At 39.3% G+C, this 14,876-nt stretch overlaps 1 protein-coding gene across 1 annotated transcript in view; it reads left to right on the top strand.

Moving 5' to 3' along the window:
• Nucleotides 1-12,716, top strand: part of LOC130405661 (seizure protein 6 homolog) — a 35,265-nt gene extending 22,549 nt beyond the window's left edge. The window contains exons 5-17 of the mRNA XM_056610833.1: nt 2,034-2,202; nt 2,662-2,828; nt 3,690-3,884; nt 4,249-4,387; nt 7,051-7,247; nt 7,820-8,014; nt 9,385-9,576; nt 10,146-10,350; nt 10,615-10,633; nt 10,703-10,712; nt 11,456-11,561; nt 11,837-11,930; nt 12,687-12,716. Coding sequence (XP_056466808.1) covers nt 2,034-2,202; nt 2,662-2,828; nt 3,690-3,884; nt 4,249-4,387; nt 7,051-7,247; nt 7,820-8,014; nt 9,385-9,576; nt 10,146-10,350; nt 10,615-10,633; nt 10,703-10,712; nt 11,456-11,561; nt 11,837-11,930; nt 12,687-12,716 — 1,718 coding nt within the window. The remainder of the gene's footprint in view (nt 1-2,033; nt 2,203-2,661; nt 2,829-3,689; nt 3,885-4,248; nt 4,388-7,050; nt 7,248-7,819; nt 8,015-9,384; nt 9,577-10,145; nt 10,351-10,614; nt 10,634-10,702; nt 10,713-11,455; nt 11,562-11,836; nt 11,931-12,686) is intronic.
• The last annotated feature ends 2,160 nt before the right edge of the window (nt 12,717-14,876 follow it).

Genomic DNA, 14,876 nt, shown 5'->3' on the forward strand with positions numbered 1-14,876 from the left:
CTTTTATAGCACAGCGATGGTCTCATGGGAAGCAATTTTAAAAAAGGGCTTATTTTGAGTGCCTTTCTCTCCAATGCTGATTGCGTTGTGCATATTTTGGCGTGTAAATGTGCATGCAGGATTTTCCTTTGTGTGTGACTTGTGTGTGGATGTTTGTGTGAGCCACACCTGTCCTGTGCCAATGAGCAGATAGGAAGTGTCATGCCAGTTGGCCCAGGTGTTTGCCAGAGGGCTATTATTACCAACGCCTGGCCATTGTTTTCTCTGCTCCACTTTAATAAGACTCTGTCTATAAAGATACCCTTGACTTGACCTGCTACAGAAACGTTAAAAACACACTTTCCCAATGCGTGTCCAGGTCTATGCACCAATGAATGAAAACAGATTTGATGATACTTGTTATCAGTTTTAATGAAGGAGGAACACTATACGATTCTGATTCTGATGGCTGGCAAAGTAACCAATCCTTCTAGGTTAGCAACCGTTCTTGACTAACAATTTAGTGGTTTGCAAGCTATTGACTTCTTCGGAGCTGCCACCCACTTTAAAAAAAATACAATATTATATTTGAATATCCTAATGCCCAGAACATTATCATACTTTCCCAGGGGTTGTTCCTAGCCTTGTGAGACCATCCTGATCTCACGCTCTGCTTCTCTCTGCTGATCAGCATGGCCTTGAGCCTGTTTCAAGCACAAATGAGAATAAGGCTAAGTATTAACAAGTGAAAAAGACTGCAGATGCCATGGCTGTGAAAGCCTACAGTGGATGGACTACGCTTTGTCTCCTCTGCTATTCATGATATCTTTTAGACTGAATATGTGTAGCTAGTGTTCTGGGAGTATCTTTTGCAATGTTGGTACCTCATCCATTCTTGGAAGATGTCCTATTATTGTCATCACACTGGAAGCATAGGTTTTATCAGCATTTGAAGGTGTGGCTGGTCCTTTCCAGATGAGGAGATTACACCAATTCAAGGAATCTCTCTGGGTTTTATTTATTCTTTGTTCTACTCTGCCCTGTGGTCACAGGCTTTCTGTCGTGACCACATGAATGAAATGGTAGCTATGCGCTGGCAGTCTAATAGATTATGCGCAGAGAGACACTGCTCTAGAGGTCAGTTGAGGGTGCAGACAGTTGTTAAAGAGGCAGTATTGGAAAAAAGCAGACCACAGGACAAGAATATTTAAAGGAATGTGCGGAAATTCCGGCCACTTGTAAAATGATGTATAGGAAGTTGGAACGTATATCGAACCTGCAAAAAGACCATCCAAATGAAAAGAAAGCAAAGAATTTTAAACAAGAACAACAATATATGTATAGCTAGACATGTTTTCACCCTCACGTGGGTCTGTTTTTTTGTCGTTTATTGTCGCAGTTGATAAAACAGAGTTACCACATGAATCGTGTTGGAGCCACAAAGGACTACGAAACAAATACATTTGAGAACCCCTCACTTAAAAATAGAACAAGAAATTCTTCCAAGATTCGACAATTTTCCAGGTTACTTATTATCCATGCAACAAAAAAAGTTATCGTAATGACACGTGGAATCATGCTCTGCTTAATATATACAATTTTCCTATTCTCCTAGAAGACCATCATGTTATAATGTATTCAAAGATGATCATCATGATTTCAAAGATAATATTAATTGTACCAATTTCTAAAACATATTAGATTTGAATCTGATACTATATCGCAGGTGTTGTTCATCACTGTACAAAACAATTTTCTCGTATCATTTGATTCCTTCCTTTCTTCCAAAATTCTTTGTATTTCCCCTTCTTTGTGTTTTTCAACAGTAATTTTTCGTCGTTCTAACGTTCTTTCTTTCTTTCTTTCTTTCTTTCATTCTTTCTTTCTTTCTTTCTTTCTTTCTTTCTTTCTTTCTTTCTTTCTTTCTTTCTTTCTTTCTTTCTTTCTTTCTTTCTTTCTTTCTTTCTTTCTTTTGTTCTTTCGTTCTTTCTTTCGTTCTTTCTTTTCTATCTTTCATTCTTTCTTTGATTCAATAATTTCTTTCTTTCTTTCAGCTGTCTGTGGTGGTATGTTCCGGAATGTGACCGTTGGCCGTATTGTGTCCCCTGGTTTCCCTGACAACTACAGCCACAACCTGACCTGTCGTTGGTTGCTTGAAGCAGCAGAAGGGCATCGGCTCCACATCCACTTTGAGAAGGTTTCTTTGGCAGAGGATGATGATCGGTAATGGCCAGTTGTGTCTCTAAGGCAATATTTTCAGGTTTCTTTGAAGGCATTATGTAATGCACAGGAAAGCCTCAGAGGTTCTCACTGAAAATACTCACAGGTTCATTTGAAGTTCATAAAATATAAGATATTTGATGCAGAAAAATCTGAAAATCATTAAAAGCCACTCGGCTGCTGTTGTTACACACTCTTCAGTATCTTCATCAGGTTTTCAACATTAAATTTGAAGACTTGGCTGTCCCATATTTGCCTTTATAGAAAGGAACGAATTGCATGTATCAATTTGAACGATATCACTTAAGAAATGTTAGCGTTATTGTTCAGATAAAAAATCATTTAATTAAGAAAGAACAACAATGCTGTATCCTGGCAGATGTTTTGTGTGTGAAATGTAGAAAGCTACAGTAAAATATCAGTAATATATGCTTTTTAAACCTTAGATGTCGTTGTTTCCAGGTTGCTTATCAGGAATGGTAAAAATATGGATGCATCGGCGCTGTATGACTCTTATGAAGTAGAGTACCTTCCCAACGAAGGCCTTGTCAGCACCTCTAGGCATCTCTTTATTGAGCTGACCACAGACGCCGCAGGCACATCCACTGGAATGGCCATCCGGTACCAAGGTAATATAAGATAAACTTAGGGCTTCTGGATGTCACAGGCAGCACAAGTCATGTCTATACCATTGTAATGATCATCTGGCAACCGGAAGGCTACTGGTTCTATCCCCTGCTACTCCTACCTAAGTGTTAATGTGTCCCTGAGCAACACACCTAACCATAACTGCCCCTGACAATCAGTTTGTTCCCTTGCGTGGTTCACACCGCTGTTTGTGTGTGTGAATGTGTGTATGAAAAGTGTGATTGGCCACAGGTAAGAAGGTGCTATATAAGAACTTTTCTTACCTGTCTCAATCATAAAAGTCTCAACCATTTGAGATTGAGTCTTGTTAAGAACAATTAGTCACTGATTATAGCAATCCAGAGTATTTGGTTTGGAGGGCTTATCGTGTATCAGCACTGAAGATACATCTCTACCCTTTTCATTCCAGGAGTTAGATGCATTACATGCTGGTAAAACATTAGTCAATTTAAAAAGCCCATGGTGTAGTAAATTACAATTTAATTAAGTTGTATAATAGTAGTTTGTTTTCTGATGGTCCCTCTGAATAGTTTAGTTGATAGAAAAGACATCCCAAGCAAGGATTTCACAGGGTCATAATGATAGAATATATACAATAATCTAGCATTCAAAAATAACAAACACATTTGTTTACAGATAGATACTAAAGTAGAAATATATGAATGTTGAATATTGGAATGATACCCAGTGCCTTTGCTTTATCTTTGATCTATTTATCTCTTATAAGTTGACCACAAAAGTGGGGACAGAACAGGTTTTGATGTGTGCACTTGGAATTTCTCATGAAAGACACAATAAAAACAAAAGAGTATTTAGCAAATCGACAACTTCTCTCTTTGCAGCCTTTTCACAAGGACACTGCTATGAGCCTTTTGTCAAGTACGGCAACCTGAGTAGCAGTGACACCACCTGGGCCGTCGGGGCTGTGGTGGAGTTTTCCTGTGACCCAGGCTACACCCTGGAACAGGGCTCCATCACCATCGAGTGCATGGGCCAAAACAATCCCCAGTGGAACGAAACGGAGCCGGCCTGCAGAGGTTAGTTTGTGTGTGTCCACCAAGGGGGGATTGTTTTGTAACGTGGTTGAGTCAATGACCAAGATCCCGAACAAGATTTAAATACATTTTAGTTAAGTTAATATAATAGTTTAGTCAATCTTTCTAAATGATAAAATGAATTGTCCATGTTTGTATTAACCTGCATGCATCTGTTTGTGTGTGCTGGTGTGTGTGTGTGTGTGTGTGTGTGTTTGTGTGTGTGTGTGTGTGTGCTGGTGTGTGTGTGTGTGTGTGTGTGTGTGTGTGTGTGTGTGTGTGTGTGTGTGTGTGTGTGTGTGTGTGTGTGTGTGTGTGTGTGTGTGTGTGTGTGTGTGTGTGTGTGTGTGTGTGTGTGTGTCCACAGCTGTGTGCAGTGGGGAGATCACTGAATCGGCTGGAGTGGTGCTGTCCCCCAACTGGCCAGAGACGTACGACAAAGGCCAGGACTGCATCTGGGGGATCCATGTTGAAGAGGACAAGAGGATCATGCTAGACATCAATGTGTATGTGGCATACTCAAGCATTAAGCTGCATAGGCCGGGGTTCACTGTGATTTAAGAAAAGCAAGGGGGGTTTTATGCACTCTGAAAAATGCAACATAAAGTGTGATCATTTATTGAAAACAAATTATAAATCTACTGCAAAACCATATGGTTCTTAAAACAGAAAAAATGGTTGCCAAGCAACACCGGTTAGCATTAGTTGAGATTGGTGGAACATTAATGCTAAAAATGAATTGTTGTTTATAGTATTCTCAACGTCTTCGAGCCAATCACAGAATCAAGGACAGGAATTTGTTTTACACAATTACATTAAGGCTCTTTTATCCAAAGTTACTTACAAGTTAGGATGGGAACAATAAAAGCATAAAATACTATTTGGAGCTAAAAAAGAAAATACCTTGACAGAGTGGAGAGTAGCAATAGAAATCAGGAAAGAAACCAGATTAGTCAATACTTTCTATTTATTTCTATCAATCTATTTATTGAGCTCTTTTTGTTGGAGTGGTAGTGCGGACAGTTACATTGAATATCACGTATCAAAGTCCTGAAGTCCTGAAGTTCTGAATTACAATATAAAGTATGCTCTAGCCTATTAGTACCTTAGAATTACAAATCAGCTTGTGAGATGTTCCTGGAAGAAGTTGGTAGCCAGATGTTTCTTACACATATTTATAGCACAGCATTGTTAATGGAAAAGTACGTAGCTTGCATTATACATTATTGTCAAATAACGGGAGACCACGTCGTGGTTTAGGCCTTTCATAATCGAATACAGGAATCTATATTCCATTCCTTTTAAATTCCCTTGTTGTCTCTCTTGAGAGATGAGCACCCCACAAGGTTGAGTTTGCTTATGACACATTAGCTCGACACAGTGAACAACTCACCTTGATGGACAAAGTGAATGTCACATTTTATAAAGTCAGAGTGCTAACCTTATGAGTGAATGACACGTAGGTAGAACATAGGCCACAAAGGGATTGGGCTGGGACGACTACTGCAGTGTTCCATAGGTCGAGGGCCCGTTTCACAAAGTAGACCTCGCTCATCTCTTCTTACTCTGATGTTGGTGGCTCCGGCAGAAGAAATCTCTAAATGTTTTAGAATGTTCATGGACATCATTTTCATTTACACCTTTGTTCGTTTTCTAGCCAAATCTGTCTTCTAGTAAAGAGATCTGAGCTTTATGCAGGTTCGCTCTGTGGTCTACTTTTGTCAGGAAATTCTGGTTGAGTAATTATGAATCCAATGCAAGGAAGAGAAGGAATTACAACAATCCGAAAAAGAATGTCTCACAAGCAAAGGAAAATAAGGGCAAATTGATCTCAAATTGAACTAACTGGTGTAAGCAGGAGTTAGAGCTCTGATTGATTTTCACAGTCGATCCACTCCAGAGATCGGCAGGTCCGTGTTTGGGTTAATAACAACAAATTTGATACACGCCGACATTCTTCAATCTGTCTCGCTTCACAGCAGGTGAGAAGTTCTATCCACTTAGAATCAGAGCGCAGTGAGTTTTCCCCACTGTGTATCTCGCTGAATGTTTCTGTCTAGACAAAACATTTCAAAAACATTTCAGGGATTAAACACAATTGAATCACATGATAGTCAACATCTTCTTCAAAACCCCCTTTTGTAGCTCGGCAGGCAACACCGCTCAGATGACTGAGGCTTTTAAATCGGGTTTGTCTGTTCATTCTAGCTCCTATCTTTTCTATCAAGTGTACTCCCAATCTGATGAATAGCTCAATCTCTTGTTCCTAATGAATGTTATCGGGTTCGGCTAGTGATTAATTAGTTACAGCAAAGAGCATGTGCTTTCTTCCAGATAACGATGCACCCCTACACAGTGCAAGGTAGATACCTTGGCACCTGGCATTATATTGAACGGCTTACATTTTTCAATGTATTACCTAAGTCGGCTATTGATAGGCCTATATGTAGTTTAGATACAGTAAATGCAAACAGTCATAAGTATATTTGATTAAGAATGAGATTCTACTTCATTCAGGGTGTAGAAGCAGAATGTATGACAGAAGCAGAAATGAAATGAAGAATTTTATTTTTTATGAAGAATACAAAATAAACAGAATACATTTATCCAAATAAAGTTATAACAATGCAAAAATAATCAAAAAATGCGATTCAGACTTGGACTTGATTCAAATGTATGACAAAAGTGGAGACTGCGAAAAAATTTTTTTACGATGTTGGGGAGAAGCAGCAGTGCGCACCACATTTGTGTTTGCTAGCTTATGTTCAATGGATGAACTTAGACTTGTCTACACAACACAGGGACTTCTGAATCATAGTCCATGTGTGCCTACTAGGCATGTAAGCAGTGCTGTTGGATGTTGATGTAGTGAGTATGAGCAGCTCATGTCGGGATCTCTTGTCTGCTTTCCCTGATTTTATCATGTCTGTTCTTTGAGCAGAGATTAACCTGTTTACCAATTATTGTTATTATTATTATTGTTATATAGCATATTGTCCACTATTTTAGGTGAGGGTAAGTAGTAACTTAATTGTGTAATTTAACAGAAATGCATGCAATTCATAACGGAAATACTGACAGACTTCATTAACATGTTTAACAGTCTCAACGGTAGGCCTATAGATTGCTATTGCAATTGAACTTGTCCCTTGTGTGGAATGCTCTCTAGGCTTAACATAGGGCAAAATGACATGGTGACCTTCTACGATGGAGACGACTTGACGGCAAAGGTCTTGGGTCAGTACGGGGGCTCGCGGCCCCGCTTCAAGCTCTACACGTCCACGGCAGACGTCACCATCCAGTTCCAGTCGGACCCCGCCACCAACATCTACGGCTACGGCAACGGCTTTGTGGTCCATTTCTTTGGTGAGGGCAGGGAGCAGACCCCAGAGGGGATTGGGAAGGATTGAAGTGAGAGTCACACAAAAAGACAGAAAACAAGTTATGGAGACTCGAAAAACCCTTTCAAACAACACCATGATTTGTTGAATTATTTCCTAATCACTGTTATAGATTCAAGCATTTCTGCAAGCAAGTGTCTCAGGTATGCTTCTAAACAAGCTGCTTGGCTGATCTTGCCTTTTGTGACATAAATATAATGGTTTAAAAAGCAGCAAAAGATGGGAAAAGCATTAATTGAATAGTGGTAAGAGCAAGTACAACAAATTGGCTGCACGTTACAATGAGTGAGAGCAGGAATGGTCAAGGATTTTTTTTATAAACAAATAAAATATTAATAAAAACCCATTAAAAAGTTAAATGTACCTCTGAATAGGCCATATTGGTGCCATATTACTTTGTGTTGTACTCTGAATCCAAATTAGCTTTGTTGAAGAGCAGCAATCTGGCCGCAAAGACTTTATTTGGACTCAACGAATCAAGTGGTCATGTTGTTCTTCTTCATCCACCTTCAACGTTCCTCCACGTGTGATCCACAGAGGTCCCCCGTAATGACACCTGCCCCGAGCTGCCTGAGATCTCCAATGGCTGGAAGAGCTCGTCCCACCCTGAGCTGGTACATGGCACGGTGGTCACCTACCAGTGTTACCCAGGCTACCAGGTGGTTGGCTCAGAACTCCTCATGTGCCAGTGGGACCTCACCTGGAGTGGGGACCTTCCTGGCTGTGAGAGAGGTAATGATTCAGACCTAGAACATTGTTTTAATACACAATAAACGCTAATGATTTATGAATGAGACGTTATTATGGTAATTCAGACAGCCCTTGCACCATGATTTACTTGTACAATTCTTTGTATTTGCCCCACGCTGCCCATGGCAGACAGAGCGTATCAGTTCATATTTATAGCACGACACAAAGGGATTAGCATCATATTGTGTTAATGAAGCAAAGCACACAGAGTGCGAAAGTAGCGGGCTGCAATCAAGGCTATTTTGGACGCTACATTATTTTGCTGTCTGTGCTTTTGGCTTTAGAATTTCACTGGCGAGAGGTGCACTATTCTTAGACTATACCACGCTTAGGCTGAGGATCAATCTTCTCAACAGCAATGATATCTCCCTTTAGGTTTAAGTGGGGGGATTTATAGGGATTGGCTGGCCTCTAGCCTGGCTTGGCACCAGGTTAGAGAGGCTTCATAAGTCAAAATATGGCACTGAGCTTAGACAGCCTCTCCCTCTATAGCCAAACAAAACGATTAAATATGCTGATTATAGAATTATTGAATGACATTTTGATAAGATATTCTTGAGACCCCCACTCTCATGTATCTAAAATGTACATTCAGAAATGCCAATCCTGTAAATTGAATGCGAAACACATTCTTTACAGTTCATACACAAGCAACTGACATCATTTGTCCTCCATTTGTCCGCAACTGACAAGCAGCACTGGTTTAAAACACAGAAATGACTGGGTCCAACATGGCTCACTTCCTTGATGCCATGCTGGCCTCCCCCCTACTGGGCCTAGAATTGGTTTTGGGATTTGCTGTTGAGAGAGACAAACATAAGCTCTTTATCTAATACCTCTGAGGGCAAATGTTACTTGTCTTAGGCAGACAAACCGTTCAGGCTAAGCTGTTGTTTAAGATAAAGAGGTTTTGGATACCTGTGCTTAGGGCTGCACATCAATTGTATATTATCGATCTTGGCCTCTGCAATTAGCTGAAATTCTATGAAAAATATTATGACAAAATTAATACATATGCAGCTGTGACATGAAAATGGAATAACAAACTCAGCAATAAGCCCTCTAAAGAATCACAGGCATAGACATTACGTGCGCTAGAATCTTCTGTGTTTATGCGAGGTCTGAGGATTCACTACAGAACACAAAGCAATTTGAGGCGGTTGCCAGTTTGGCAAATTGATTTGATAATCTGTTCATCATAATTGTGCAGCCCTGTGCTGCAATAATGGCATCCTATCATTCTAAAACATTTTCAGATTTCTCATTTTCTTTTGGAAGTATAGAATACAGAAATATATAGAGTTGCTTTATTCTGTCCTTGCTGCGTCTGCTCATTCCTCCTCTCTTGTCAGTGGTGTCCTGCACAGACCCAGGCCTGGTGGCACACAGCCGGCGCGTCCTGACAGGTCCTCATCTGAACGTCGGCTCCACCATTCAGTACATCTGCAGCAAGGGCTTCACACTGTCCGGCAACAGCCTGGTCACCTGCTACAACCACGGCTCGTCTGGCCCCAAGTGGAACCAGCAGCTACCAAGATGCCTGCGTATGTACACGTCTTCAACACAGTCGATAAGGTTGAGGCCATTTGATCATTAAAGATGAATAATAAAACACAAAGATTACAGAGCCACTGTGGGGAAACACACGGCATGACATTATTGTTTCTGGTCAAATCGGTGCCAGGGGATGTCACTTGTTTGGTAGATCAAGGGTCTTAATGATGGGATAAATGAGACAAAGAAGATGCAAGGGATTCATTGCGTTTGGCAGTGGTGTCTCTGATGACGGTTTCTTACAATAACGTACAGTGTACATAATGTACAGTGTATGTATTTGGTGAAAGGATTACGGGATAAATGAGACACAGAAGATGAAAGGGATACAGTGTCTTTGACGACCGTTTCTTACAATAATGTACAGTGTACGGATCTATGATGCTTTGTGTACCCTGATGTTGAAAGTCACTTCCAGGTCAATTGCATCATGCAGTTGAAGAATGAATTTGACTATGGCACCATAAATAATATGAACATTCCTGATGATGTTACTAAGATGATTGTAGATGATCTTGGACAACAACTAATGATATACATTATATATCTCCCCTATAAGCTGAAGCCTATGAGCCATGCAGTCACCCAGGTACACCAATCTATGGAGTGCCCAGTTCCGATAAAGGCCTATTTAAGGCTGGAGAAAGCCTCCAGTACTCCTGCCTGGTGGGTCATATGTTGCTGGGGGAGCCTGCTCTCCGCTGTGTCCCTGGGCACCCATCCCAGTGGAGTGGCCTGCCACCTGTCTGCAAATGTGAGAAACTGCAACAACAACAAATCCTCTTTAATATATTTCACTTCATTCCTGACATGAAACATGGAATTGTGATAATGATAATGCTTTTGTGATGTATGATTTTTCTATGAGTTTTCTTCTAGCTTATTACATTTTGGTATAACTATGTTATGTTAACTATATAATTTGTCAATCAGCCAAAGGTGAAAATATTTTAATTGGATTTAGTCTTACTTATTAATTTATTATTCTGTTACAGATAATCAGCCATATGCATGCATTGTATGAATAGATTAGAATATAATAGGAAAGTATGTATCATATGCTATGTTTCATATGTACATTATTCACATACTTTTTCAGCGCAAACAACTGATCAGAGATTCGATGGTAAGTGGCAGAACAGACGTGTTCCTCAATTGGGGGATGGGATTAACCACAGACATCTAAGTGTTGCTAGAAAAAAGTATTGCCTCCCCTGTAGAAGGAAAACATCAATCATAAACATGAACGATCTATAAATATGCATTATATATTGTAAACTCACATACATTATATAGTGTGCATCTCAATTAGAATAATACATGTGACCTCTTTTGAAATATTAAGCAAGCACCATTTAACTAGAGAATATGAGAATAAGTAACGAAATGGTTGGAGACGACGTGAAAGGCAAATAATAATGTGTGTGTTGGTGGACAGTCGCAAACAAATTCTAATGCATTCTAATAAATTATCCTCCCAGTAATACCGGGTAATTAACACATTTGCTTTTGAAATTTCTCATCTTAAAGGACCAACTTTTACTGGCGACATATTATGCCACCAGGTGTGAGTGTGATTAGCCATTAAAAGTGTTTTGAAAATCGGCCTCTTCTGGGATAACAAGTGGGCGTGTCCACCTACACGTAACAGATGAGCAACGTTTCCTACAGTCCACTTTTAGTGACTAATCATACTCACACCTGGGGGTATAATAGGTCACCTTTAAAGAAATGTGTATTTACGTCATTAAAACATCTCAAATTGATGGCTGTTGTCAGCAATAAAATTCCAATGAAGGGAACACAGAAGGCCCATCTTTCAATTGACCATAGCGCCTCTGATTGTTTCCTCTTTGCTTCTTCCATCAGTGGCTAAGTTACGACTACAAGGAGTGAATGTAGTGTTTGCTGTTTTCATTCCTGTCACTGTCCTCTTTCTGCTACTCATCGCCGGAATCTACCTCTACTTCTCAAAGTGGGTGCACCCAATGAAGAGCACTCTCCTCATTTATTACGTACTTACTTAGAGGTCTCTAACACTAATTATGCCACGGCCAAAGTGCTTATCTTTGGAAATAGTTATTAAGTAAATGAATCTGTTCAAAATGGTAAAAATGGTAAAATGGTTAATGTTCTATTACAATGAAAGTATATTTCTTTACATGATGGAGCATGGAATGGGCATGGTTATATTACAACAAGTAAAGTAAGTACAACTTTTATTTATGGCAAATTCTTATTTTCTTTTAGGAGCCAGGGGAAGTCTCTACCAGTGTCCTCAACTCTGCCATATAGCCAGATACTGAGGGAGTCAGCCTTTGATAGCTCTGTGTACGAGACAATGGTAAGTGTGTAAGTGTGTGTGTCTGTCCGTTTTTGTGTGTGTGTAGTGTGTGTGTGTTTGTGTGCGTGTGTGTACGCGTGAGTGTTTGTGTATGTGTGTGTGTGTGTGTGTGTGTGTGTGTGTGTCCATGCATTTGTGTGTATGTGTACTTGCAAGTGCATTCAATAGCGATAGGAATGGCACCGTTGAATGGCAAAGGCGAAATAACAACAGAGTGTGAAAACAGAAAACACAAAGCAACGGAACAAGATGGGAACTGATCCAGAAAAATATGTTTGGTTTGTGAGGTTCCTGGTTCTTTAATCAAATCAACTTTGATAATCATTAAGAAAACTATGAAAGAGTTGCAGAATACAAACCCTGGTTAATAACTATATAAATGTTTCCTAGTGCAACATTTCAACTAATGTAAATCTATTCCCCACTCTTTCTTCCATTTGTTCATTGTCGAAGAATATTGAGGTATGATAATTTACATTCTCTTTTCATTAATATATACCTTATACAAACACCTATGACACCACTTAAGGGGCCTGCCTCTTCAGTTTACAATTCTGAAAATGGCTTCTAGTAGGCATTAATATACAATTAACTCTAACAATATTAATTGAAAATATTTGTTATATGAGGCTCTTTATGTATAATACCAATCTATGAATAGATTGACAAATCATAAATGTATATAAACTGGTTTACATTTAGTAAAGCAAAGGAATACTAATGCATCATGTATTGTGGATATGGTCCTCTTTGCAGGAGAGTGGAGCGTATGAGGTTTCAATCTGAAGGACGTGTGTGTGAGCACCAGCAACAGACAGAAAGCATGCGGGCCATCTGAACAGTCGTTGCTCAACCCTCCATGTGATCCCCTGGGGTTACTGTTGCCTGCACTTTATTGTCTGATTGCAAACGAAAGGCCACTTCTCCACCACACTCCATAATGCCCCTGGAACTTCTGTGCCACTAGATTATTGTATTATTTTTCTAAGCACCAGTGATTGCAATGGTTCGGCAGCCGTTTGTACAGTTTTTACCTGGCGCTCAAATCCTGAAGACGTTCACAGCGCTGCATCTCAGAAACCATTTGCTGCTGAGCTTAAAGTGCATTTTTGTGACATGTATGTTGTAAATGATATTTCTTCTGCCTAACACTCTTAAAGGAAATGGTCAGGTATTTATGGAGTTATGGAGAATATATTAGACTACAAAGAAAAAGCGAAAACAATGATTACTTTAAGGATTTGCATTTCATAGCACTCAACTGCAAGATTGTTTTATTTTTGTCAAACCTTTCCTCCAAAAAATCGGAATGTGCCTTAAATAAAAGGCTCTTAAAAACAATGCAGTTCTATATGTTATGATTTCTCAGTTATAAACACGAAATACTTAAGATACAGATTTCTGCAAACACAAACCATTACATATGATTTGTGGTCCAATTTTCCTTCGATAACTACCTGTTTTGGTAAATGCATTAAAACAAAGATCAATATCATATGTATTTGTCATGTATTTCATGTCATAAACTGGAGTGCTGACCTATTGACCTATTTTTGATTGTACATAGTGTACTGATCAAGCAACTTCACAAACATCTTCAATAAAAGTTATTCAGAAAACTAATCACACTTGGGTTTTAAATATGATTTATAATATACTATTTCAAAACGTTTTCAACTTTCCACGTCACATTTTTTTGCATTCGAATGGTTATCCCTCAACATGACATATTTTATGTTGCACACATTTTTGGTCCAGAAGGCCTAAAACAACTGCTTGTGGTTTGTGTTTATCAAGGGATTACACTTTTGATTAAATACCTACTATTATTAGGTAAGTTTGTCATTCAATATCTAAAATGCCATGAACCTAGTCTGAAAATATGGGTTGTAATATGAGTAATAGTTAAATAAATTCCATCCATTCACTAATTGCTAAGTAAGCAGGGGCACAGGAATGCACATTCAAACCAAATATGACCTGAAAACCAATAATTTAAACTCTTACAGTCTTACTTAAACATTTAAAACGAACGCCCCTACACAGAACATCAAAAAATGCTTAAAAATACACAATGTTCCAAAAACGGTTTAAACAGATTAATTTGAGACAGCTGTAATTGATGCAAACGGCATGTGCACAAACGTTAAGCTTTCAGGGGCGGGCCTATAGGTCCACGGCCTAAAGGGGTGTCATCAAACATCTTCTGAAATAGGATTGCCCCCCCTGGTGGCCCCCCAACGCTATTGTGCCATAGTACTGTCGTCCGACAATGCACAAAGCCGATGGATCAATCGGTGCATGATTTGCGATCAATTAACGACCTGATCCAATGACGTTGGGAATTTTAAGCTGTAGAATGGTGTATTGGAACCAAACAACTTTATTTTGGGGTATGGTGGGAGAGAGTCTGCCCCTGAGTCATAAAAGGTATTTGTTACACTAGGCCTATATATACAGGCCCGTCATATATATATGTATATATATATATATATATATATATATATATATATATATATATATATATATATGTGTGTGTGTGTGTGTGTGTGTGTGTGTTTTGGTTCTTGGTCGTCCCTGTGCCGCCTAAAAAAAACATTCAGGAATCACCCATGGAAGTTGTATCCATAACTTCCAGATTTTGCAATACTAATTCCGTTAATTGCCTCGACTGGACGGAGGATTATAATAGTAGACGTATAGTTATTTACACTGAATTTTGCACCAGTTGAGTCTGTTTGTCATGAACCAATTAGTTAACTTTTGTATCCGATGATGTAAGGAATGGTGTAATGTGATCATGATATCATATGATTCATTCAACAAATAAGGTATCTCTTTAAATATAAAGCGGTTACTCCTAAATACGTGTGTGTGACTGTGTGTGTGTGTTGGGGGGGGGGGGGGGGGGGGGGGTACAATGGGTTTCATAGCCTGAGTCTAATC

Source organism: Gadus chalcogrammus, chromosome 16, assembly GCF_026213295.1.
Source record: "Gadus chalcogrammus isolate NIFS_2021 chromosome 16, NIFS_Gcha_1.0, whole genome shotgun sequence".
NCBI lineage: Eukaryota > Metazoa > Chordata > Actinopteri > Gadiformes > Gadidae > Gadus > Gadus chalcogrammus.